At 46.1% G+C, this 27,974-nt stretch overlaps 1 protein-coding gene across 2 annotated transcripts; it reads right to left on the reverse strand.

The window, feature by feature from the left end:
* Window positions 1-85: 85 nt before the first annotated feature.
* SLC12A3 (solute carrier family 12 member 3) lies at window positions 86-27,974 on the reverse strand. Of its 2 annotated transcripts, none has more exons than XM_083511437.1 (26): window positions 27,618-27,974; window positions 24,949-25,095; window positions 23,947-24,022; window positions 23,627-23,722; window positions 21,996-22,135; window positions 20,191-20,301; window positions 19,707-19,818; window positions 18,652-18,782; window positions 17,476-17,560; window positions 15,952-16,106; window positions 14,477-14,584; window positions 13,490-13,613; window positions 13,168-13,269; window positions 11,574-11,729; window positions 11,162-11,261; window positions 10,511-10,622; window positions 8,950-9,090; window positions 8,251-8,357; window positions 7,796-7,878; window positions 6,926-6,988; window positions 5,514-5,615; window positions 4,469-4,580; window positions 3,984-4,070; window positions 3,094-3,229; window positions 1,808-1,875; window positions 86-1,114 (listed from the first exon to the last, which is right to left on the reverse strand). In XM_083511437.1, exons 1-26 carry the CDS (start codon window positions 27,918-27,920, stop codon window positions 973-975), a joined length of 3,099 nt encoding a protein of 1,032 aa, XP_083367563.1. In that variant the 5' UTR covers window positions 27,921-27,974; the 3' UTR covers window positions 86-972. The 2 variants fall into 2 exon arrangements, with proteins under 2 accessions (XP_083367563.1, XP_083367562.1); XM_083511436.1 differs by having other exon boundaries at window positions 6,920-6,988.

The following is a 27,974-nucleotide window of genomic DNA, read 5'->3' on the forward strand; positions in this document are numbered from 1 at the left end:
CAATTTTGCAACATTTTGAGTGCAGGCTCTTCCCTCCTGCTCATAGGGTGGTCACTAGTGCATTGGCAAAAAAGAGGACGCAGACTTGCGTGAACAGTGCATGTGATATTTTATAGGTATAGATGCAAATTTGGAAAGAATTGCTACAGTTTGAATAGAAATACAATCCATTTCACCATAGTGGGGAAGGTGTCAACCTCTATACCTGCTCAATCTGCCATCCGGGTTCTAATTAATGATGGACTACTACGAGCCCTGCCCCCCACCATAATTTTATTAGTCTTTAACTTTAGGCTTGCCATACATCAGGAAAATTCCTGACACATCCTGGTTTTCAGGTGTAAAAGTGGCATCAGGGAAAATGTCATGGAAAACCTGAATGTATGTCAATGTGATGGGAAAACAGCAGGAACAGCTCCAGAAGATTAAAATCACTATTTCCCCCCCCCAAAAAAAAACCCACCCAACTTTGCAGATGTCAGGAATTTTTACTTTTTGAAATATGGCAACCCTATTTAACTTAGACTGAGCAACCATTAAACTGGGAAGTTTTGGCCCTATAGATGTTGCTGAACTACAACTCCCATCATCAGCCCCAGCAAACATGGCCAGGGGGTGATGGTAGTTGTAGTTCAGCAACATATGGGGGGCAGGAAATGCCACCACACCTGAAGTAGAGGATGCTTTCAACTCAAGGACTCTCCTCTGTACAGCAGGACACATGGCAAACCACATCCCCTCAGCAATCCATCAAAATCTACCAGAGACCATTGGTCAGATTATTCCTCTTAACAACTTGTGGCAGGGCGGAATATCCATCATTCACACCACAGCTCAGGAATATTCATCATTCACACCACAAGTCTTTTATTGTGGACCTTCCACCACCAGAAACAAACCCTCCAGAAGGCCCAAGTCCTAAGAGCAGGATCTGGCCTGGAACAAATTCATCTTGATTCAGCTGCCCAAGAATCACTGGCAATAAAAGGTCAAGACATTCTCCTGGTTGCCCCTGGTCAGGATGACGGGGGGTCTCAGGTCCTGCGAGAGGGTTTCCAGCCAAGCCATATAGAGGCTGCTAGGACATCTTCCCTTTCGGCCTATCGGCAGCGTTCTAGAAAAAAAAGGTGGAGAAAGCAGAGAACAGCTTGGGTTTGTTCGTTGTAAATACAGCTGGTTTCTTATTTTTATGGCACGGCCAGAGACCTGTAGTAGCTGGGTGGCAAAAGCTGACGGAAGCTATAGTCCAGAACATCTAGAGGTTTACCAGGTTGGGGACGCAGCTGCTCAGTCTAAATCTGGCCTGCACAACATCTGCTGTGCTGTGCTGAATGCAGCCCACCCTAGCCAAGCATGGCAACCCTCCAGGGACCTGAGAGGGGGCACCTGCAAATCCTGCCTGCCGGGACTGCAGTCCCAGGAGAGTTGTCAATGTAAGAAAAACACTGGGGCCTAATTTGAATAGTATAGTGCTTGTTATCTGGTGGGCGGGGCTTGTGTGTTTTGCTCTAAAATCAGCCCCTACCTTCATTGCATGTTGCCTCCTGTTGTTGTATTTAGTGTCTCTCATTATGTTTTGTTACAGTTTTCTTTATTATTAAGGATTGATTTTGTTAATCCTCCCCCCACCTCCACAACAGCCAAGGCCCTTGGAGGCCACCATGCATGGTTGCTTCAGCTTGCTGGGTTGTGCAGGCCTAGCCCGTATCAATGCATTTCCAGCCATACTTCTTTGTAAGGTCAACATTTCACAAAGCACATGCAAAAACTCAGGTTGGTCAGTTGGTTGGTGGCTTGTCTTACTTACATGAAGATGAGGGCTGCATCTCGCGAGTAATCCAGCAAGATTTCGTTCATCCTTACTTGTCGAAGTGACTGAAGGGCAGAAGAGAGAATAGACAGTAAATGCAGAGATTAAGGCCACATTTACACCATGAATTTAAAGCTTTGAAAGCACTTTAAACAGTCATGGTTTCCCTCAAAGGTTCCTGGAAGCTGCGGTTTGTTAAGCGTGCTGAAATTTGTTCGGACACTCCTGTTACCTCTCACAGAGCTACATTTCCCAGTGTTCCTTGGGAAGAGGGGCCGGCTGTAAAACCACTCTGAACAATGTGGTTTGTTAAGTGTTGCTGGGAATTGTAACTGTGAGGCGTAAACTACAGTGCCCAGAGTTTGTTGAGGGAATGAATATGCTACGAAGATGCTTTAAAGCCCAGATGTTGCTGAACTTATACTTCCCCTGACTGTTGGCCATGCCAACTGGGGTTTATTATTGTTTCTTTTTATTTAAAAGCATTGTAAACCACTAAAAAATCTCTCGGCGGTACAGTGGTCCCACAATTTACATGTAATTTACTTACATCATTGCAGCTTTGTGTGGGGAAAATAAATAACTGGAAACTGGGAGTGAGGAGTCAGAAGGAACCACCCAAGATCTTGCACAACCTTCCCAGAACCCAATAAGCAAGACAGGGGGGCTTAAAAAGTTATTTCCCACTGTAGAGCTTTTGGGCCCTCTGCCTTGCTTACTGGGTACTGGGAAGGTCACATGACCTTACCAGAGCCTGGAAAAGGAGATAGAGGGCAATGCCCACTCCAGATAGGTAGGGATGGTTGCGCAGCTGGGAGGGAGATTCCAGGGGTATTGCTGACTCTACACAGTTTTGCCTTTGCTCGTAGACCGCCCCCCGCCCCATGTAATTTGCAGGCCCACTGTATTCAAAAATGCAACATAGAAACAATGAAAGTATAAAAACAGAGATACAATTTGAAAACCAACAAAACAGTGTAATTAAAAAACAACAACGGGGAATTCAGTAATAAGATAGTCCAATCTTGTGGGTCAGGGAAAGTCAGGGCAAAAAGAGATGCCTTTATGAGTTGCCTGAAGCAATTGATGGGTGATCTTTCGTGAATGGGAGAGGGAAGAAGGGCATGCTACAACAATGCAGAAGTCCAGTGCCATCTCGAGGGCCACAGGTCAGCCACCCCTGCATTAAAGGCCTTGGGACCCATTGAGAGGAGACAGCAATTATTTTTCACTTTTTGTGGTGGCAAAGCCCACTCTCCACATGGCCAGCGAGACCCTCAGACCTTAGCTTTATTTTTCATGACTTCCTCATCGGAAATCTTCCATGGGCAGCCGTGCCTCATCTCGTTCACCATCGCCTCGTCTTTGAAGCCATCGTTCAGTCTGAATGGGGCGATTAAGTCGTCAAATCTCTTCACACTGTCAACAAAACCATGGAGATCTTGTAAGTGACTAGGTGGTATTGTTTCTGCCTGAACCAAATAGACCATCTAGGATCTCTCTTCCCCAGAACATTCCAGCATCCAACATGAAACTGTCAGCTGTGGGGACCCGTACAGGTCTGTAATACCAAGTTGGGGACAAATCTCAGTTTCAGTTTCTTGTTTTTCTAGCCTCGAGAACATGAGAAGAGCCCTGGTGGATCTTGGCAATCATCCTGTTCTCACAGTGGCCAACCAGATGCCTGAGGGAAGCCTACAAGCAGGACCTGAGCACAAGAGCCCACTCCTCTCCCCTCTAGTTTCCAGCGACTGGGATTCAGAGGCAAACTGCCTCCAACAGTAGAGGGAGAAAACTAGTCATTGTGGCTAGTAACCACTGACAGCCCTATCCTCCATCAAAGCCTTAAGTTTGCCACATTTCCACATAGTTTTAAAAGTCATATTTCTAGCTAATTTTTCTAATGTAAAATGTTAGGTGCTTCTGATACAAATTATTACACAATCTTTAATGTATATGTATAACCACCGCAAAAAACAGGAAGTCATGTTATGCATTTAACAGTCATCCTGTATTATTATTATTTATATAACAAACCCTAAAATTTAAGGAAGAAGTAAAAAAACAAAACCCAACACCCATCAAAGTTTAAATAAACAAAATAACAATAAAAAAGACAATTGCAGATTATTAAACTGGATGAGCAAGAAGCTACAGTTAAGTCTTGATTTACTGTTCAGGTCGGGGTTTCTGGTTGATGTCGGGAAGAATATGGACCTCGTGAAACCCAAGTCGGAACTTGCTTAACAAGGAGATGATCCTGCAAGAGGAGAAAGAGACCAGTAGTACCTTTTGCAGGGGGCAGCAGTTTCGTTTTTATGCTTTCCTATGCCCAGTGCACACATTGATTCTTTACATTCTGAGGATAACTGAAATGCGATAACCTCTCTTCATGTTAGGAATTTTGCTATGCATCTTGGACCAGCCTTCCTCAACCGGGCACCCTCCTGTCATTTCTCCCACAACCTGCATTTTAATAGATACATAATTTTTTTTGCATTGTTTTAATTCTATAGATAGCCTAATTACTTTTGTAACCATAGCCTTTAAGATGCCCCAATGGGAAGCTTGCAAGCAGGGCCTGAGAACTACCACAGCTCTCTCCCAGAGCACAAGGGATACAAATCCAACCGAGGCCACAAGCAGTCCTAGACTTACGCCTTGCGCTCTTCATCCATCCTGTTGATCTGCCCTCCGACAAACACCCGGATCTTGCACTTCCCCCACCTCTTCTTGCGCCCAAGGAGGTAAGGGATGAGGAGCGTCAGGCCTGCCAAGTAAGAACACAGAATGGCTCTTGATCAAATAACTGCGGAGAAAATGGAGTCTGGGAATCCTTCGTTTATTTCAGTCTTTCCCAACCTGGTGCCCTAGAGATGTTTTGGACTACAACTCCCATCATCTCCAGGGCCCCAGGATGGCAAATACTGATTTATATCACACTGTACTTCCAAGACGGAGCCTATGGTGGCTATAGGCAAGGTACCCAGGTGGCCTTTCATCCAAGGAGTGGCCAAACCCAAACCAGCTTAGCTTTAGCAAGGCTGCTGCATCATGTCCCTCAGATCAGCCCCTGGGACCAAAGAATCTTAGAACTCTAGAGTGAGAAAGGACCTCAGGAGTAATCTGGTCCACCCCTCTGCAATGCGACAATCACAGCTAAAGAATCCTTGACAGATGGCCATCCAACCTGTTTTAAAACCTCTAATGAAAGAGAGTCCACCATCTTTGGATGGTGGTTGTCCGTTCCACTGTTGAATTGCTATGACCATCAGAAAATTCATCTTAATGTTTAGCTGGAATCTCCTTTTTTGTTATTTGTACTTTGAATCCATTGGCTCAGGCCTTAGGGGGAGTAGGCTAGTCCCCTAAATGTTCCTGGTAAATTAGAGTATTAAAGTATTAAAGTGTGTTGCCTCCTTCCCAAAGCTTGGGAAGCTTCTACCCAGTTTATTGAGGGAGGCACAATGCTCACGTGTGCAATATTGGGACATTGTGCGTGTGATGTTTCCCCTTCCATCATCCTCATAAGCTGGCGCCTGTGGCCCTAACTGTTCCCTTATGAAAAAGGGACGCCACTGACCCAGAAGCCCCAAAGCAAAAATGGCAGTGATGGGTCCAAGCAGAGGTTTGGACCAGAAGGTGCAACGCTCCTTTGGTACCACAAATCCTTACCTATGTGGGAGAAGGATGCTGAAATTACCTCCATCATCGAAGAGCCAGTAGATGTCAATGGTTTTCTTGCCCTGCTCTATCTGGAAGGCAGTGCTTGCTTGCTGTTCTGCTACCAAGGCATCAGGGTCCACTAGGAATAATAATAAAAGGATCCCCACTGCATGAGTAAGAGAGTGCCCAGGATTTCAAATGCCACTCACCAAGTGAATTTGCAAGCTTATGAAATCCCTCTTGAGATGCTCCACTTCCCATTCTGTTCATTAGGAAACTTTAAAAAAACAAAAACCATCTAAATATATATAAAAATATGCAAATTATATATTGAGTTGTATCCAGCTATGTTCTACTTAGAATAGACTCGTCAGAATTAATGTACCTAAGTTAGGCCATCAGTTTTGGTGGGTCTCCTCTGAGTGGGACTAACTACGTATAAAAGAGCCAAGTCCCATGCTGTCATGTATTTCTGCAACATTTTTTTAATAAGTATTAATATGTAAGTATTTTTATATAGTTAGTTTAGGAAACACGGAGAATATATATATATATATAATGCATATAATATAATTATACATACTATACTATGATGGTGCATATATAATCTGAGTATAGTTTGTATTTTTAGTGTGACTGTTAAATAAACAACTCATTTCTTGTTGAAATCTAGGAGCCAGATAGGAACTGGGGGGGAAATATGTGCCGAGAAACAGAGCATGGAAGTTTTCAGAAAATGCCATCCCTAGTCTCACAGGCAGCTCTTATCACATGGTAAAATGTGTTTCAATAATTTTGGCATAACACAGGCCTTGTAGGAGACAGTAGAACATGATGGCAACTTGGAGCTGATGTTTACATGGGGCTGAGGTGGTCCTGACTCAGAGAGTAACCAAATTGGGCGGGGGGGGGGGGGCAAAATGAATGTGGGATTGTTTTTATTTGTATCTCATTTGCAAAGCTAGGGCAGAAATCATAAATCCTAGGAGTAAGCATAACCAACAGAATTAAATATTCACTTTGTAATCCTCCGGATGTTGAACTCCAACTCCCATCAGTCCCAGTCAAAAGGGCCAATGGACAGGAATGATGAGAGCTGTAGTTCAACAACATCTGGAAGGCACCATGTTGGCTACTCTGGCTACTGCCCTAGATCCTTTTAAGGCCTATCCAGTCCAGCATCCTGTTCTCACAGTGGCCAAACCAGATCGATGAGGAAAGTCACAAGCAGGACCCGACAGGAGAATGGTCAAGACAGGGCCCAAGATGGCAGGTTTCTCTTCCTGTGCTATAGGAGAAGAAATCAAACCTCTGAGTCGGCACACTCTGATTTCAAAGGCCTTCCATCTGTGGCCCAAGTCAGTCACTTTCCCCACAAGTAAGACAGTCTTAACAGAAAGACGAGCACTAGAGGTCACAGAAATGAACCTGCTGGGAACTGACATGTACTTATCACAGGAGGCTCTTCAATGTTCTTCTGTGGATCTTCTGCTGGGTCAAACACGGGGTTAACTAGAGGAAAGAGAATATGCAATGAACACAATGGAGCACTCTTCCTCAGCCTGGTGTCCTCCAGCTGCCCAGGACTACATCTCCCTCCAGCCATAGCTAACACAGCCATGGCTGGGGCTGATGGGAGTTGTAGTCCAAAACATCATGAGGCCATCAAGTTTGGAAAAGCTGCTCTGGAGGTTGGCTTGGAGCAAAAGAACACCCCCTCAGCAGTTGGATGGTAACAAGGATTGTGATTCATTTCCTCCTTACACTAGTGAGAAGGACCAGAAAAAGCAAGATCAGATTTATTTGATTTTTTGTGTTTGTTTGCCTCGCCTCTTGGCCTGGTGCCTAACACTGAACAATGGCTTGTGATGAGCCACTGTTTAATGTTGAGTGCAGCATATCATCTGGGAAGGGCGAAAAGTCTCAGGTTCAATTCCCAGCAGTGTCTCTAATAGGTCTAGGAATTGTCCCCTCTCTGAAATCTTACAGCGCTATTGCCAGTCATTGCAGACAACACTGAGCTAGATTGACCAATGGTCCAAATGCCAAAGGCAGCTTCCTGTGTTCTTTTCTGTGTCCCACAGTTCAGTGGTTACAGCATCTGTTTTGCATGCAGAAGGTCCCAGGTTTAATCCTTGGCATTTCATGGTAGGGCTGGGAGAAACACCTGCCTCAAACTCTGGAGAGCTGCTGCCAGGCAATGTTCGGGTCACACAGAGCTAGAGGCTGCCTCCTCAGTTCCCAATTGCATCCTTTTAGGCAAATCAACTCAACTACAGGAAGCCTCTTGCCCAGACAGGATGTGGTGGAGGAACTCACTGTGAGACTGCACGAGCCTGGAGATGTTGAGCCCCTCCTTCATCCGCATCATGCACACGCCATATTTGAAGTCAAAAGCATCACTGGAAGACAAAACCAAAGGGCTGCCAGAGTCAATGTAAGAGAGATCTCAGAAGTCCTGGTTGGAATCAGCAGAGGCTGGTCTCCATGAAGGCAAATGGGGCACTGCCCACCAACCCACATCTGCCCTGCAGCCAGCCCCCCACCTGCCTTCTTATTTACAAGCAGCTCACAGGATGGCCCTGCCTGTCAGCCTCCTCTTCTTCCTTAGCCTCAGTGTTGGTCAAGACGGGAGCAGATTTATAAATGAACATATGGAAAATTTGCCCAAGTCATAAACAGACACATCTGCCCATCCCTGGTGCTAATGGTGGCCACAGACAGCTGCAGCTGCTAATTCATTTAAATGGATCCCATGCCATGACCCAACTTACTGCAGAATCCCAATGTATTCTTCCACCGTCTGTGGATGGGCAGCCTGCCAATTCTTCTTGTAACCAATCACAAGGACATTGGGCTTCATTCTCCCAAGACCGGAAGCCTTTATCAAAGCAGAGAACAAGGGGGTATCATTATAGACCACACTGACACTCCCTCCTCATTCCTCAAGGGGCTGAACTTGGGTGGAAACAACTGGGCGGGGGTGGGGATTTTCTAGCCAAGTTCTCCATGCCATGCGTAATTTTATAAATTTCTATCTTGTCACCTCCTACTCGCCTTTTCTCTAAACTTAACTCAGGGCTCATCCACACTTGTCCTTTTCCTAGAAACCACAGGTCTGAATGGTTCCCCCCTTCCTCCACCCTTTTCTCAGGGATAACCTGCTCTTTAGTGCTAAATCAAAGGAAACATCAAGCCAGAGAAAACTCAAATTGCCATTTGTTCTGATTGAGTGCTAAAGAGCAGTTTTCCTCAGGAGAAAGCAGCAGGACAATGCCCTCAGTAATGCTACCAGCATGCCGCATTCTGCCACAAAGTACGGCTGCTGAAAACAGACAGTTAATTTGTCCAATGAATACTGAACTTTCACAAAAATCGTTTTAAGGATTCTTCAATGTAGCAGTCGTTGTAGACATGGGCTGCCTACTTACCTTCAGCATTTCAATATTTCTTTCTTTTTGTTTGATTTTTACCTGCATAAGAATCTGAACTCCAGTTCTCAGGTCCTCAGCTAAGACATCAGTATAGAAAGACTTGATTTTGCGCTTGTTCAGCCACTTGACGTGGCCTCTGGAAGCAAGACGGAACTCAGACATCATCTGTTTGCCTGGCCCCTGTGAGAAAGCAGAAGAAAACAGTGGGAGACCCAAGGGCGGCTGGCTTAAGACAGGCACACCCTTCCTGACTCATGTGACCATCAAGTTATCCAAATTGCACTTCACTAATGTGGCGCCCTCCAGATGTTTTGAACTACAATTCCCACCATATCTAACTGTTGGCCGTGCTGAATGGGGCTGATGCGAGTTAAAGTCCAAGCTGGACACAGAGCCTATGATCAGATCCCATCCCTGGGCTTGTCTCATGGGTGCCACCTGCACCTAGGATCCGATTTCAGTCACAAAAGGTGTAAGCCATCCCTCTGAGCATGCACAGAGGCTCCTTCTTATACCAGTGAGAAACCACATGCCACTTCCTCGTGTCTGCAGTTTGCAGAAAGGCCTTCAGAGCCCAGGACGTTTGAGCTAAGGGGTACCTCTGTGTTGTTGTTTTTAAATTTGGCACTTGGCCAGCTTAATAATGCAAAGGGGCCAATCATTTCCTCATTGATCAGCCACCACATCTGCAATTGCTGCACCTCAGGCAGAGAATAAGAGGTAATCTGGAAGCAGAATGCCATCCTGTGATTAATGTGCCCTGCTTTCAAAAAGCAGCTTCTGATCTTTGCCTTGGCAATTAAGCTGCAGCTGGAAGTGATTGCCTTCCATATCTTCCGTGCCTATCATTCAGTCCTGCTTAATTAGCTGACTATCCTTCCAGGGGGAACAAACAGAATCAAATGCAGCTTTCATCCTGCTTGATGGGGAAACCAGATTTGCTGTGGCCACTCCAGCATGAACACAGTTGTTTTCTGCTGCGAACACAAAGTATGAAAAGGCAGGTGCTCCAGTCCCTCCTAAACATCTGGAGATGGGAGTTGAGGGGTGGGGGTCACTGCCAACTTCCCATTGGGGGTGTTGTAGGCATCTGCCTGGCAGGGCTGGTGGTGCCTAAGCAAGCAGCAGGTTCCACGGGTAGATTGCATGGTGTAGCAGCAAGTAAATCAAACTGAGGAAGCCAGAACCAGCATTTTGACAGGCTCATGCTGGGATTCAATTGGCTTTTGGGGCCTCCTGATCCCTGCTGAGCCAGAATTTGCAGTACCACTCCAGACCACCCACAGTGCTGTAGCACAGTAGAGATCAACCCAACTAGCTATTTCTTTTGCTTACAAACTGACCTGGAGGTCTGAAATGGCTCTCTCTTGGCACCAAGGTCCCTGCTTTGAGACCATGGGTTCTGTATGCTAACCTTCACAACTCATGGGTTCACTGTAGGTGGTTGATTCATAGAGAATCAGCTGTCTCCAAAAGAGCTCCTGGATGAAACCATTCCTAGCCTGGTGCCTTCAGAAGTATACAACAGGCAGACAGACAGAAAGACAGACAGATGTCGACAACATGCAAAGTTGATTCTCCTGTGGTGATAAATACTCACGATCAACACATTCCCACAAATCATCAGGCTCAGGTTTTTGGTGAAGGTGCCCACAAAGTCCACCAGGGCTGGGCGGAAATTGGGAGGGCCAGTCAGCACCAGACATTGAGGTCTGAGGGAGAAACAATGAGAAGTCATAGGCTGCACTTGGGACCAGATTATCTCTCGGAAGGCCTATTCCCATCTAGTCCTCCAAAGTTGATGTGATTGGTTTGACTGTGCCGGCTGAGGCCTCCTCTGTTGCTCTTCCCACTGTGTGGAATGAGCTCCCTGTGGAGTTCAGACAAGAACCAACAGTGGGGCGCTTTCTCAGGCAGCTGAAGAGCTCCCTGTTTACCCTGACTTTTGACATCATTTATTTTGAATTGCTTCCCATAAAACATCCCAAAATAATGTAACAATAAAAACATCACTAAAAAAGCACATAAAAAATAATTTCAAGTCCAATGCAGAACATAAGGGTATCAGAAGAGCCTGCAGGTTTAACTCTGCACTGCATGAAGCACTTCTTTTTCTCAGTCCTGAATTGCCTGACATTCAGCTTCACTGCAGGCCCACAGACTAAGATACAAAAATATTGACCAAAAAGGCTTCTTGGAAAAGGAGGGTCTTCAATAAGCACCAAGAAGATAGCACTGTACACTTCCTCACCTATAATTCTTAATGTGGTCATCCACCTCATTGAGTCCCACAGAATAGTTCAGGGCCATGTTGTAGGAACCGGCTTGCACGGATGAGCCCCAGTTCACCCCTAGAGAGAAACAGCCAAGCAAGATCAGAGCATTTATTTTTGCTTAATGGTAGCTGGTGTTCACAGAATCACAGCAGAGTCAGAAGGAACCCTAAGCACCATCTAGTCCAACCTCCAACATTCCCTTCTGAGCCACATTAGGGGGGGGTTACATGCCAGTGATGGGTGGGGTCAGAGGCAAAAGTGGGCAGGACATTAAAAGGGGGAAAGGGGCTTTGACTGGGAGGGGGCGTGTTGCAGGAAGAGTTCTGAGGGCCAGATGAAGAGACGTTTGCCCATCCATGCCAGGTCCGAGTTTCCCCAGTTACATACCTGGCTTCTTATAGAGAACATATCCGAGCAGGAAGACCACAATTCCAATGGCGATGAGAGCAGCCCACCAGGTCAGCAGGAACATGATGACCACAGACACGATGGCACCAAAGAGAGCCACCCACTTGCTGTAGTAATTGAAGGAGGGCCTCCAACCTGGGTGGATGTGAAAGCAATGAAAGAGAACCAGAATAATTGGCAATCAAAGCACTGTGCATACACAATCTTCTTGTGCAACTGCCTTGCAGATAATACTGATCTGCCATCCCCAAAGATCAATGGATCTTATATTAGGGGAAACATGGGAACTATTTCTTTGCTGTTGGAGTAATTTTATAAAATAGGGCAAAGAACCTAAATACCTTTCATGACCCTAGATTACTCACACATTCACATTATTATTATCTCATCCAGGGCAACCAACTGATTATTATATCGTTTTTCTCCATGAGGAACTTGGATCAGCTGGTAATAGCAAAGAATGGAAAGTTTCTAGTGACTGTCATTAAAATAAAGGCCCAGAGATGTTCTCTGAGTTTTAAATTGCGTAATTTTTAATTTAGTTTGGCCATTTTATTTGCTCAGTTGTGTTAAGAACATAAGAAGATCCTGCTGGATCAGGCTCAAGAGAGCCCATTTAGTCCAGCATCCTGTTCTCACAATGGCAGGATATGAATGCAACCTGATTTTTTCTTATTGTACTTCATACACAAATTTCAATAGCGGGTGGCTGGTGCAGATCAATCTCTCAATCTGTCCACTCAGCCACGTATATTTGATGCACAATACCTCAGGTTAAGAACTTAATTCGTTCTGGAGGTCCGTTCTTAACCTGAAACTGTTCTCAACCTGAGGTTGAGCTACTGGGGCCTCTGGCTGCTGCCGTGCGATTTCTGTTCTCATCCTAAAGCAAAGTTCTTAACCCAAGGTACTATTTCTGGCCTAGCGGAGTCTGTAACCTGAAGCGTCTGTAACCCGAGGTACCACTGTATCTACTATTTAGGACACTGCTGGATAAATTATGTTAGCTTAATGTAAACATGTAATAAAATTTAAATGGGGAGGGGGAGAAACACCCCAATATGGAAAGGCAGTTGGGCTATAGGGATGAGCCAAATCAGGCTTCCCAACTTCCAGATTTTGCAGCCCTGCTTGTTCACCACTACACTATCCTGAATGATAAGTGGCTGACAATGAGGCCATGCACCAACTGAAGGGCTCAGCTTCTGCTCCCAAGTGCATGGCCAACAAACCTGCTTAGATCTGCTAGGAACAGCTTCCCATCCTCAGGACAGTGAGGCTCTGGAAGTGGCCTAGGACCTGACCTAGTGTGCTACTTTTGATGCTAAGCACCATGAGCCAGTGGTGGTGTGGTGGTGAGAGTGTCCAACTAGGACCTGGGAGAGCTGGGTTCAAATCCCCACTCAGCCATGAAGCTCATTGGGTGATCTTGGGCCAGTCATTGCCTCTCAGACTGACCAACCTCACACGGTTGTGATAAGGAGCAAGGAGAACCATGTGTGTCACCTTGAACTCCTTGGATATCATGATGGATATAGAGTCAATGAATAAATGAATAAATAGCACACCTTACCTGGGGAGTTGGTAATGGACGCATGGAAGCAGCTGAAGTTAATGAGTGCATAGGAGCACAAGAAGAAATTGGAGATGATGGGGGCAATGGCATTCAGTTCAGCTGCAGGGATAGGAGAGAGAAGGAGGGAGGTTCTGTTCATTTGTGCAAATTATTCAAAGCGCAGAATCAGGTGTTTGTAGGATAGTTGTTATTTATTAAATCATAACATTGAAGACTTTCAACACAGAATTAAAGACCACCCTATTGCCATTGTTTGCCCCACCCTGAGTCAAATCAGACTCTGCCCCTCCCTCACTTCATGACCCCCTGAATTACTTACCAATAAGAATGAAGCAAATCGCAATGACGTATGTCAGCATGTAACCCCTGATAGGTTCGTTGTTTTTTCCATAACCCTTCCCAAAAAAGCCAATGACAGGGTAGAGCTGGTCCTTACAAAGGCACTGTTGGGGAGATGCAAAATGGCTATTCGTGACAAGGTTTCGAGCCATCAGGAACATGCCCAGAAATGTCAAGGTTTAAACTGGAGGCAGTTCTCCGTGTCCTTCACATCCTGAGGTTAGTGGGGCGATGACTGGAGAGGGGGGCTTCTCAGTGGTGGCACTGGAATTATGGAATTCCATTCCTAAACACATGTACCTGGCACTCTCATCAATGTCTTTTAGTTATCAGGTGAAATCATTGCTGTTCTCTCAGACTTTTCATGAAATTTAGCTTCCATTTTGTGCGAGTAGCTTCTGGTTTGGTATGAATCCATTTTGGGGGGCCTGCTGCTGTTTTCTTTCTAATTAATTTTCTTCTCTAAATAAATTTTATTTGATACAAGTGTCAATAGTCCATATAAAATCTATCTTTGTAGAAGATAAAATACATTTACAACAGGCAGAATATCAACCTCTATATGGGGTTTAACTGTTCAAATGGATCATGGCCCACTGCCTGTCATTTATAAAAGGAATGGGCTCTGTATTTCATTAACATGCTCAAACACATCATCATTTTTAGAGCAGTTTTACCCAATGAAATGCTTGATGTATCATAGCTTGACATATCACTATCTTATCTCACAGTCAGCATCAGAGCATCCCAAGGAAGATGTGGAGTCATCTTCTTTTCCTGATGGGGGGAATAAGGCTGGTGGTTTTTCACACTTTGTGGACAGTTGTGGTCATTTGCATTCAGATTCAGAGCACATTCCTGCAGGTTCAAGCTCAGCCCCAAAGCAGTCAGATCCTAGCACTGTGGTTGGGAGGGGTATCCAAATTTCCTGGTTAGCTGAGCAGTCCCACTTGTCCCCATCTCTCACCTGGAAGACTTTGGGGGCTGACACAAGGCAGGCCAGAGCGGAGGAGAGGGTGGCCCCAAAGATCCCAGCTGTGATTAGTGGTGCAAAGCCAGACACCATGCTCATGCTCTGCAAGGAAACACAATGGATCTCATATGCACTGTGCATGATGCAGAGCAGCAAACTGGACTTCCAAAACTCAGAGAGAGACCAGTCCAATCTATCTGTACAGCAGCCCAGGCTCCAGGGTTACAGCCAGCCCTGAGGCACAGCCCAAACCTAGGTAATGGGCTCTGGAGTCCAAGACACCCCAGAGCAGCCCCTGTGAAGTCTGTCTCCGTTAAGCCTACACCCCCTGAGGAACCAATCACCTCCACACCAGTGACCCATGTTCCCAGCTCATGATATCAGTGCATGTGATGCACACAAAAGGACTCATTAGAAAGGAGGATACTCCAGTCCAGAGACTAGCCTCTTCCAAACCTTCAGATCCGGCCCCCAGAAACACAAAACCCACCACTGGTTCATTCGCCAATGTGATTAGAGCAAGGGCTCTCGCTTGCAACTGTCCTTGGTGTTGCAACTACCAACCTGTGTGGTCCCCCATGGGCTCTGTCAAAACCAGGAGAGGACACCTTGGCTTCTTCTCACAGGCCAGCATGGGTGTGTGTGTGTACCACTTGACACTTGTCATGGCCCCCACCCAATCAGGGGTCCCTCTCTTGAGCCTCTTTGCTGTTGCTGCCTTGCCATTGGAAATTATTAAACAGAATTCGGATGGCCATCTGTCAAGGATTCTCTGGATGTGGTTCCTGGATTGCACAGGGTTGGACTAGATGCCCTTGGGGTCTCTTCCATCTCTGCAGTTCTGTGATTCTAGGGTTCTTCTCCCTACATGTGGGCCCTGATCAGAGCAAGGAGGAGAAGCATGCCCCGCTTTCCACAACCTCTCAGGAGTTCAGCCTGGACCCAGGGGAAGTGGGGAAAGGGATGGGCACTGGTGGAAGGAGGAAGAGCCGACCAGAGATGGCAGCTTCCACAAGCCTCTTCCCATGTCTGACGTTAGGGAGCTCAGCTGCTCATGGCCACTAGGTTATCGAATACTGAGCTTCAGGGGCTAATATAAGGCAGAATGGTGGATTATTCAGCGATTCCTGCTGGGTCTAGGCACTAAACCAGCCTCCCTGCATTGTGCCTCCCCATTTTTGAAGGCAGCTGGCTTTGTCCCCAACCCAGTCTGGAGATCTAGTCACAGCCGAGAAGCCATCAGTAGTCATGGAAGCATGTAGAGTTGGAAGGGACCCAAACTATTCCTGCAATGCAGGAATCATAGCTAAGTGATGGACCCAGCCATCATGCCCATGGTTGATCAGAGATTGCAACCCATCTGGTAGGGTTGGATCCTGGGCTGCAATAGATTTATATGGAAGAAGGCAGTGTCTTTGTCCCTCTTCCAAGTATCCCCAAGACTCCCATGGCAGTATGGCTGATAATACCTGGTAAAAATTGATAAGCCCAAAGTTACAGGTGTGGCTCTGAGCACACTCCGTGAAGTTCCAGCCCAAGTTGCAAGCGATCCCTTCACAGCCCACAGAGCCAACAGAGACGGTGTCGTTCACGTTTCCAGAGGCATCCCGGACCATACACGCCCCTAAGAAAGGGAACATGATAATTTAGCATCATTTCTGACAGTTTTCGTCCACAACGTGGGCTCTTAATTTCAAAGACCCATGAGCCACTCCGAGCAGAGGGGGGCAAAATTCAGGCTGCTTGGATCTACTTTGTTTTTCTCACCAGAGGCCCAAACCAGTTAGAGACCTTGGCAAATTAAGCCATGTATAAATCCTGTTAAATAAACCATATAATGTTCATTCCACATTTGCAAGGATTCAGTCCTTCGGGCCATCTGTGCCTACACTTTGGAATTCTCTGCCCTTTGGTGCTGGGCATTTGCCTTCGCTGCTCTCTTTTTGACAATGGCTGAAATTTTTCTTTTTCTTTAACCAAGCCTACTCAGATATGTAAATTTGGCATGCATTTTAATATGCAATTTTATTTTAACATGTATATTTTTAAAGCTGCTGATTATATTTTGAAATGTTTTAAATATCTGATTTTATCAGTAATTTTCACATCCAGCTAAGTTCTATCCAGAGCAGACCCATTGAAATTAGTTAATTCTGAATAATAATAATAATAATAATAATAATAATAATAATAATAATAATAATATTTATACCCCGCCCATCTGGCTGGGTTTCCCCAGCCACTCTCAGAAGCTCCCAACAGAATATTAATAACACGATAAAACACCAAACATTAAAAACAACTTTAACTTTAGTAGGTTTACTTTGAGTAGGACTACCTGTACTCCTTGTAAACTGCTCACTGGTCTTGACAATTAAATGCTTTATGAATCCTACAGAATAAATAGGTAAAGCCCACCAACCAGAATCAGGTGGACAGCAGTAGCTCAGGAAATACACCTTGAATTAAGAAGACATAATGCTCCTGAGCCCATACTCAGTCCAAAAACATCCAGGGGCAGCATCTTGGCTTTCCCTGCTTCTCTTGATTAATAATAATAGTAACAACAACAACAACAACAACAACAACAACAACAACAACAATTTATACCCCATCCATCTGGCTGGGTTTCCCCAGCCACAGGGCGGCTTCAAACAAAATATTAAAATACAATAGTCTGTCAAACATTAAAAGCTTCCCTAAACAGGGCTGCCTTCAGATGTCTTCTAAAAGTCTGGTAGTTGTTTTTCTCTTTGACATCTGGTGGGAGCGTGTTCCTGTAACTTGGCTTCTCTCAGTGAGGGAACCACCAGAAGGCCCTCAGCGCTGGACCTCAGTGTTTGGGCAGAATGATGGGGGTGGAGACGCTCCTTCAGGTATACTGGGCAGAGGCCATTTAGGGCTTCAAAGGTCAGCACCAACACTTTGCATTGTGCTCAGAAACGTACTACATTTACCTTGCTGATTACGATTAATGCCTGACCATTACCTACCAATAGTCGCAGATATAATCAGATATGACACAGTCGTCCAGAAAATAGCCATGAGGGTCCCTTTAGGAATTGCCACGGCAGGATCCTACCCAAGGGAATAAATGAGATTTAGGAAAATGCCTTCCTTAGGCACCACCACATTAACCAGTAATTGTGATACTACTAGGGGCTCACCAACCTCGCCTGCCCCACCCTGTTGCCAACCCATTTACACCTCACCCAAACCTCTCCAGCTCCTTCAACTTTTCCCTTTTGCTCACCTGTGCCTCTCCATCACTCACCTGCCTGCCTGGGCCACTGGCTCACTCACTTAAGGCTTACCCACACTTTACCTTTCCTCTGTGCTTTCCAGGCAGAGCCCATGCTTCAAAGCTCCAATTTCCAAGCACTCATTTTCTTCTTCTTTTGCTTTGGAGCTTTCCCCTTGAAAACCTGCTCTTTAACACTGAACAGGAGCAAATGGCAATCTGCAGAAAACCCGAATCACTGTTTGTTGCGCTTCAGGGTGAAAAAAAAGGAGCACTAGGACATGGAGCTTTAAAGTGCGGATCTGTGCCTGGAAAGTGCGAGGCAAAAGCTAAGTGTGGATGAGTCCCCACTCTGTCTGCCTACCTCCTCACTTGCTCCTCCTGCTTGCCTGTGGCTGCAGTGAGGTTTAATGCAGGTGGGAAGGCACCCCAGAGAGTGGTTTGCCAAACTGCTCTCTGAAGCAACTCCCCCTCCTTACTCACTTGCTTGCCTGATGTTCTGTTGTCATACTGGCATTTGTGTTTGGTAAACTGCAGCGTTATGACACCTTACATTTCTATGTATATAGGAACAAACACACATAGTTTTGCATAGAACTGCATGGGCTTCTCCCAAATGAAACATGGGTGGAAGGAAAGAAGATTCAACTTATATGCAACTTTTCATGCTTAGCTGTAATAAGTCACCCTTCACTGAAATATAGATAGAGAGAGAGAAATATATTTATGTAATGAAAGACTTGTCCCTCTGCATCCCCAACAGGCTATATGTAGAAAGAGGCTGGAATGAGACCCACCGAACCCTCTGCCCCAATACCCAGTATTTCTGACACCAACTATTGCCCTGGGCCATGTTTCCAAAAGGAGACTGCTGACTCCAGCACCCCACCTCCTGGCCCCCTGGGCTTCAGCAGCCAGACCCGCCTACCTTCAAATCACCTGAAATGTTGGCTCCTGCCAAGATGCCAGTGGCTGATGGGAAAAAGATGGAAAACAAACCAAAGAAACTGCCATCAGGCCCACGCCAGTTTGGCACAAAGTTCTGCGCAAAGATGTCCGCTGGAAAAGAGAAGGTTTTGTCACGTGTGTGTTTGTGTATGCAAACTTTACACCTGATGATCAATCCAATGAGTTGGGAGAGGGCAATTTCCATCTCCCTCAGGGCACTGGACTGGGTGGAGATATGTAAACCTGTCTGGTCACTCCAACACCATCTCAATTTATTTATTATTATTACAGTGGTACCTCGGGTTAAGTACTTAATTCATTCTGGAGGTCCGTTCTTAACCTGAAACTGTTCTTAACCTGAAGCACCACTTTAGCTAATGGGGCCTCCCGCTGCTGCTGCGCCGCCGGAGCATGATTTCTGCTCTCATCTTGAAGCAAAGTTCTTAACCTGAAGCACTATTTCTGGGTTAGCGGAGTCTGTAACCTGAAGCGTCTGTAACCCGAGGTACCACTGTATTATTATTCTACCACAGCTACCGGAACTTTAATCTGACCTAGCTGGGCTCGTCTTATGTTTTGAGGATTGAATGCACTCCTTGAGCAAGAGAACCAAACTCAAATGTTCCTGTTGTTATTATTTAAAACAAATCTAATTTAGCTTGTTGACTTGCTAGTCACAAACACAACTTTAGCCCATTTATTTATTTATTTAGAGCTACTTCACATGCTGTTTAAACACCAAAATAGGGAGCTATCTTACACTGAGTTGGACCATTGGTCCATCTAGGTCAATGTTGTCTGCACGGTCTGGCAGGGTCTCTCTAGAATTTCAGGCAGGCAGTCTTTCCCAAGACCACCTGGAGATGCCACTGGGGATGGAACTCAGGACTTTCCCATGTAAAACTGATGCCCTCATGCTGGGTGATGGCCCTTCTGCATCATTTCCAACCACCACTGCTTCCTTACACCAACTTAGTTCTTCTGGAGTTCATGAACAGTCCTCTCCTCCCTCAGCCACTCATGCCAGCATCTTACCCCTGTAACTGAAGAATCCTTTGGCTTGTTTCTCCTCACTGGCTGGAATGATGGTTCCCACAAGGTAGTTTACAAAGGAGATCATGATGACAAAGAAGAAAAGAACCTGTGCCTGCAAAGACCAAGCAAATCCATTGTGACAATGACAACCCTACTGGGAACTGAGTGTCCCCGTACTAGGTACCTTTCAACACAAGGAGCACCTCATGTTGGAGACCATCTTCAGGCCATGTGTTTGGTCTTTTAAGAGACCCTGGTTCTCCAAAAGGGGAGGAGCCTAATAGAGGTGATCTGGAGGCAGAGACTCCCAAGACCTCAATCTACTCCCAGCCCCTTGGAGCTCTCCGTAGTGCTGGGATCACTGACCTGCCTTGCCCCATGGGTTGCTCCTCATGACCAGAATAGGGCTCTCTCCCCGTTAGCCACACCTGCCCCTGTCCCAGGCCTTCTAAATAAACAAACACGTACATAACGAAGCTCTTACCTTGGCTTCCCACTCCATCCCAGCCAAAGAAATGCCAAGCAAAATAGTCACTGTGATGACCCCAATGATGCGAATGTCATTTGTGGGATCAACCATGGTAGAGTTGTGCTCCTTGGGCAGAAAAAACATCAACAGTCAGTGCTCACAGGGCACATCAGAATGAGTGCATTGGGGACTCAAGGCACAATCTGGGAAAGGGGGTGATGCAGAGAAGTCCACAGGGGTGGAAAGGGGCCATAGTTCAGCAGCAGAAAAGGTACTTTGTTGGCAGAAGGCTCTAGATTCAATCTCTGGCATCTCCATTTCGGGATGCCCTTCCCTCTGCCATACATGAAGCATCATCCATCACTTGCTTCAGATGTCTTGCAAAGACATACCTTTTTGCCCAGGCTTTCCTTGACCCATAAGATCAGAAACTGTTATTACTGGATTCCTGCCATTATATGAATTTATGCTACTGTTTCACTTGTACAGTGGTACCTCAGGTTAAGAACTTAATTCGTTCTGGAAGTCTGTTCTTAACCTGAAACTGTTCTTAACCTGAGGTACCACTTTAGCTAATGGGGCCTCTCGCTGCCGCTGTGCCGCTGCTGCGCGATTTCTGTTCTCATCCTGAAGCAAAGTTCTTAACCCGAGGTACTGCTTCCGGGTTAGCGGAGTCTGTAACCTGAAGCATCTGTAACCCGAGGTACTACTGTATATTGCATCTCTGTTTTTGTGATCCTGTTTTCTTGATATTTAAACGATTTCTTAATGATTTAACAACTAAATGTCACCTAAAAGTTCCAGAAATCTGGAAGAGGCAATGCCAGAGCAGAAGGAACATGGCTCAATTATATGCTTATGCCTTCTTAGTGGTGGTGACCTGGTTGTGGAATGTCCACCTGAGAGAGGCTAGCTTAGCACCTTCTTTATGGTATTTTCTGTGCCAAGTGAAGTGAAGACCTTTTCGTTCAATCGGTTATTATTATTTTTTAAATGTGTTTTTTAAAAAACACAAACTGCTGGACCTCAACTCCCATCAGCCCCAGTCAGCATAGGCAATGGTCAGAGATGAAAGGAGTCATGATATGACAGCTTCCCATCTGCAGAGAAAAGCTTGCATTTAGAATAGAAAGATCTTTGGTTAAAAGATCAGTGCTGACTACTGTACCCCAAAATGTAAGAGTGCTCAAGACTTCACACGCTGTGTCATTTTGCCCCCAATAATTGGCTCAGAGTGGGATTTGAATCCTTGGCCTGAAAATCAATCCTTTTTAGCTGCAATGTCTGGACACAGCTAAAGAAGTTATTATTTTAATTTAAAAATAGGTAGAATCTCCTGGGCTGTTCTGATTCAACCTATAAATTCTGATGCCAACCTTTCATGGTCTGGGGAAACTCCTAGTCTCTACTGCTGCTGGGAGACCTGGTGGCTTCAGTGGTGCACAGTGCCTGTTTTCAGCTCTGGATGTTCCTGGGACAGCCTGCTCACACAGATCTATGGGCCAGTAACCTATTGCTTAGAGCCTTAGACAATGGCATTGTGCTCTATGTGGAGCTATCCTTATTTATTTTATTATTGCATTTAAACTGCACCTTTTCACCATATTTCTCTCCCTCCTCATTTTTAATCTTCACAACAACCCTGTGTGGTAAGTCACCCAGTGGGCTTCATGGCTGAGTGAGGATTCAAACTCTGGTGTCCTAGGTCCTGCTCCAACTCTCTAACCACTGCACCAGGCTTCCTCTTGCTGTCCTTGATGATGGTTCAAAGATTGCAGAGATTCCCTTATAGCCTGGTGGCAGAAGTTGCCCCGGCTTACCTGCATCAGGTCCCGCACAGTCTCTGCAAAGCCCACCGTGTGCATGGCCACAGCCACCGCGTTGGCAAAGGCAAAGATGAGGCCAATGGAGCCTCCCAGCTCAGGCCCAAGGCTTCGTGAAATAAGGAAGTAAGTCCCACCTGAGATATGGGAACACAAGGATCACCACAAAGGCTTGTATAGCTCACTTACTGCAAATTATATATTTGATCTTATTGCATTGATATCCCACTTTTCCCTCCAAGAATCTCAAGGTGGCATGCAAGTTGGTTCTCCTCTTCCCCATATAATCCCCACAACAATCCTGTGAGGTAGGTGAGGCTGACTGGCTCAAGGTCACCCAGTGGCCTTCATGGCCAAGTGGGAATTTGAACCCTAGTCTCTCATGACCTAGTCCAGCATCCTAACTGCTGCACCACAATTGAGCAGGCATAGAATCCTAGAATTGTAGAGTTGGAAGGGACCCAAATGGTCATCTAGTTCTGGGCCCCTGCTCAGATCCCTCCTCCTGGGAGCGGTTTGGTAGGATTTGAAGCTGGCAGGTGAGAAACATCAAAAAATGGTGGATCCCCTGGATCTGTCAGTCTCTCGAGTGGAGAACCTTCCTTGGGCAAAAAAAAAATGAGAGGCACAAATACAAGATGGGTGACACCTGGCTTGAGAGCAGTACATGTGAAAAGGATCTAGGAGTCTTGGTTGACCACAAACTTGACATGAGCCAACAGTGTGACGCGGCAGCTAAAAAAGCCAATGCAATTCTGGGCTGCATCAATAGGAGTATAGCATCTAGATCAAGGGAAGTAATAGTGCCACTGTATTCTGCTCTGGTCAGACCTCACCTGGAGTACTGTGTCCAGTTCTGGGCACCACAATTCAAGAAGGACACTGACAAACTGGAACATGTCCAGAGGAGGGCAACCAAAATGGTCAAAGGCCTGGAAACGATGCCTTATGAGGAACGGCTAAGGGAGCTGGGCATGTTTAGCCTGGAGAAGAGGAGGTTAAGGGGTGATATGATAGCCATGTTCAAATATATAAAAGGATGTCACATAGAGGAGGGAGAAAGCTTGTTTTCTGCTGCTCCAGAGAAGCGGACACGGAGCAATGGATCCAAACTACAAGAAAGAAGATTCCACCTAAACATTAGGAAGAACTTCCTGACAGTAAGAGCTGTTTGACAGTGGAATTTGCTGCCAAGGAGTGGGTGGAGTCTCCTTCTTTGGAGGTCTTTAAGCAGAGGCTTGACAACCATATGTCAGGAGTGCTCTGATGGTGTTTCCTGCTTGGCAGGGGGTTGGACTCGATGGCCCTTGTGGTCTCTTCCAACTCTATGATTCTATGATTCTATTCTATGATTCCTAGGTGGCAAAGTCATTTTGTCCACCTCTGCAAATGCCTCCCACACCTCTTGAGCCTCGGCCATGCCAGCAATGGGTCCACCCGCCCCCCTCAAGGAAGTCTCATCTGGTTCTGATAGATAAAGCTGGTGGGACATTGTTTGTCTGTTTGTTTCAAAAAATGATGAGACTTGTCTATGTGAAGTAGAGGTTAAATGTGTACACACACACTTGCTAACCCAACCCGTGCAACTTTGCCAATATTTCTACAGGTGATGTGCAAAAAAACACTACCTGATTTAACTTTGCCATTGGTGGAGATGGCTGAGATTGACAGCCCTGTGACGGTGGTCACTGTCACAGAAAGCAGGATGATCACCCAAGTCAGTGCTGTGAAGAAAAGCAGTTGTTTTAGATTATACTGCTTAGACATTAAGGCCATGGTTGGATTCCCACAGAGGGGTCCCACAACTTGGGAGCTCTCAAAGAAAATGTCCTCTTTGGGCTGCCACCTCTCCAATTGCTGAGGCTGGAAGTGTGGATAAGCCCTCATGTATGTACCAAGATATGTTTGTCTCAACCATGCAGTAAGAGAAGTATTCAACAGGACTTACCTATTCCAGCTTGTGCAGTGATCCAAGGCAGCCGCAGGTATAGAATCACACCCCAGATATTAAGCATGCAACGGATCTGGAAAGTTATGGGAGTAGCAATTGGTAACTGGGAAGAATAACCGAAGCATGTCGGCACCTCAGGGTCTGTGAGGAGGACCAGAGACCTAGGATCTTCTGATCTAGTCATTTAAAACCTGTGAGCCAGTGCCCTGACACCTCTGGGTCTGCTTATAGCATCGGAAGAACAATATGGTCAAGTCTTCCCTGGACTGTACCATTTCAGACTAAAGGGTGTGCATGTGTGGGTGGGTGCACGTGTTTAAATATTTCCTTCTTTTAAAAGATACCTAGTGCCTGAAGTACACTAGTCAGAAAAGGAGCACTGGGACCCCTGGCATAAGCGACGATATCTGTCTGGTGAAGGAAGATGTCACAAGGGGTGTCTGGAAGGAAGACAGTTCCCTGCACCTTGCCTTGTCTCTCCATCACAGTTTGTGGCCTGGCAATTCAGCTGTGACTCCTCCATCGTAGGCGGTTGCTCTAGGTGACCCTTGGGGTCCCTTCCAACTCTACAGTTCTGTGATTCCATAAACCCCCTTTGCAATTCACCCAAGAGAACTCTTGTGTGATATGTTGATACCATGATTTATAGCAAGGAGTAGCAAGGCTTTTTTTCAGACTGAGGGCCATACTCCTACCTGCACAGCCTTCCAGGGGCCACCTGTCATTGGTGGGCGGGGCCAGAGGCAAAAGCTGGCAGAGCAACAAATGCACTTTCTACCTTTGTATAGTAGCCTAGCTTCTCCACACTCATATGCTTCTGTCTCTCCTCCACTCAGAAGCTGGCTGAAATAAAATGGGGTTCCCTTAAAAACCAGTAGAGAGGGGGCCATACATATCTCCCTGGGAAGAGAATTCCAAAGGGATGGAGCCACTACAGAAAAGGCCGTGGCCCAGGACATCCTTTAAATCAGGAGTGGGGAACTAAGCAATGGTACTCACCATCACCCCCTTAACCCACCCAAAACGGACAGGTTCCTCCTGAGTCTTCGCATCCCCCTCACCAGCCTCCTCCTCAGTTCCTTCTTCGGGAAATATGATGTCCCTGTGGAGCTCGTACGCTGGCGGGTGGAGATGGCTACTTTCTTGCTGGAACAAAACAACAACAACAGATGGCAATCAGACTGCAAAATTGGGGGCAGGGGAAAGCGAGAAAAATTATGGGATAAAGAGACACCTGAGGTACAGAACATCCTGTCTCAGCCAGCAAGGACAATGCAGAGGTCATCAGAACTGGGTGGCTGAGGAGTATGGCTCTATTGGGACATAGTGGACAGTCTGGCCATGACCTGGTTGAGTCCAGAACCCAAATGGCTGCTGCATGAACTGGCTTTGCCCTGCTGGTGCAGAATGAGGCCCACTCCAGGCTTGAGGGGGACCTGGGGAGATGACCCTCTCTGGGTTCCCTCTCCTACATCAGGGCCAGGGAAACCTTTTCAGCCTGAGGCCCACGTTCCTTCCTGGGCAACCTTCTGAGGGCCATTGGTGGGCAGGGTCAAAGGGGAAAGTGGGCAGAACAACAAATGAAACTTTTCTCTTTGTGCCACAGGTTGGTTTCTACAAACCTTTATCTATCCACCATCCAGACAAGTGAGAAGGCATTATTAGAGTCCAGCTTAGGATGTGATACAGGGCCAGTGAGGGACATGGCCTGGGGAGTGTTTCAAGGGCCAGGTAGAGAGGCCTGGAGGGCCACATTTGTCTCCTCAGCATGAAGTTCTCCAGCCCTGTCCTACATTAGTGAACCCTGGTAGGCTGTGGTGATGGTGTACAGCAGGGTTCCAAGCAGACCTCGGCATATGAATCTAGCCACCATTTTTATTTCCCACAATGCCCCTGATGTGGAACTTCTCCTGGCCATTGTGGGAAATTATTATTGTTGTTGTTTTACTAGACCAGCCACCTGGTCCTGCTCAGGACACCAGGCTTGATGCTGACACTCACCCTGGTTAAAAAAAAGCTGGTTCAGTTTCTTGAAAGCATGTTAAAACCTCCCACAAGTCTCGGCCCTGCCTGGTGGCCCCAACTCTTCTTAGCTATGGCTGCTCTCAGCTCCTGCCAGAACATCTGTGGTCCAAAACATATTAATGGCACCAGGCTGGAGAAGGGTGGCACAGAAAATAAGATGCCACATTAAACCAGCTAGTCTTTTAAGGGGTCACAAGGCTCTGGGACATCCACTGCACCTCTAGGAGATTAGCCATGAAAAATACATATTGACACTGGGGGAGGAAAGTTCTCTGCACATGCTCAGAGGCATCACCTTCTTTCTCATTTGCACAGATTTAATCTGATATTGAAAACAGATGTCAAGGATTCTCCACAATTCTGCTCTTTTGAACTTATGGGATGATCAAAAGCAATTTCCCAATCTATGGAAGGTCTTACATGAGTACTCTGACCCAGAGCCAAAGACCTTTAGGACTTAAACCTCTTGTTGTGGCACAGGAATATGGATACTCTGGCTGCAGCAGAGTAAATAACACACAAATTATGCATTTCTAAGGATAAGGAAGACACATAACATTTCTACACTGTTTGGCGGGATCTCATTGCTTATGTGTCAAATTCAGGTATACAAAACTCTCTTCCCCCACCAAATTGCGAAATCTGGCTTTCTTGATGTGTTTTTCTGCTTTTATTTTTTTCTAATTATCTGTTCTCTGTTTATTTGGGAAATGCAACCTCCTGCTCCTCTGTTTTGTAACTGATTCTTTTTTGCTTATGCTGTTGATTTTATATTTTAAAAAACTTTGTTTGAAGAAAAAGAAAATAGAAGTTGGATCTGTGCCCTGAGACCACCCCCCCCCGCCATCTCAAATGAATGTGTAATCAGACTGTCAGGCAGAAAACTCGATCCAAGCATGCGGATGTCAAAAGGGCACAAAGATGGGGCTATTTTCATGCCACTTCTCTATATACATTTTTAAAAATACAATGAGCAAAATAGCTCTATGATCTTATTTTTATTTTTTAAAAAAATATATATACATGTCTCTTGGCCAGTATTGTTTATTTCCATAAGAGCTTGTGGGGAAAGGCAGAAAAAATAAATCAGAGTTGCTAAAGACCTCAAGAAAGAGTCCCCCAGAGAAGAGGCATTCTGAGCTACCCATCCTCAACCACTGTTGAGGTTAGCTCAATTGGTTAGAGTGTGGAGCTGATAACAACAACATTGTGGGTTCCATCCCCATATGGGCCACCTGCATATTCCTACATGGCAGAGCTTGGACTAGATGAACCTTGGGATACTTTCCAACTCTACAATTCAATGATTCTGTGATCCAAGTAATGCAGATCAGGAAAAGTGCCCAAAGACCAACGAGGTTTTCTTCCAGCTGGGAAGGAATGTGGGGCAAGATTCAATGCTTTGTCCCCCTGGCTCAAGACCTGATGGAGATTGTGATCAGGCAGGGGCAGACCTGTAAAGAACAGTAGTTAGAGCACCTGCTTTGCATGCAAAAGGTCCCAAGAGGAATCCCTAGTGGCAGGAGAGACCCCTGACTGAGCTGGATATACTGAAATAGATACACTCATGATTATAAGGCAGCTTCCTATGTTTGTGACTCTGTGCAACAGACATTCTGTGAACCAAACTGGCTTCAATTTACCTTGAGGAATGAGTGTAGATCAGACAAGGTAGGTCTGGTCTTCTTGGCTTCACCGGAGACTTTTGTGTTGGCATAGTTTTCGTAAGTGGGGACAACTTCGATGGTGTTGTAGCCAAAGGTCCGCATGTAGAAAGTGTTGTTGTGGGTGAGGTGGTTGGCTTGGGCAGCGTCGTAGGCAACCGTGTCCCCCTGGCCATAGTGAGGCCTGCCTCTGTCCTCGGTGCTGATCAGGGTGCTGATGGTGAACCTGCCGTTGGAGTTTGCCGGGTCGGCAGTCCGTTCCATCACCTGCGATTCAGCCATTTCATGGCCCTCTGCTCTTCGTTTTGCCTCTCCTTCAACTCACAGGCAAGGGAT

The sequence above is a fragment of the Podarcis liolepis genome, assembly GCF_965112155.1.
Source record: "Podarcis liolepis genome assembly, chromosome: 7".
NCBI classification, from domain to species: domain Eukaryota; kingdom Metazoa; phylum Chordata; class Lepidosauria; order Squamata; family Lacertidae; genus Podarcis; species Podarcis liolepis.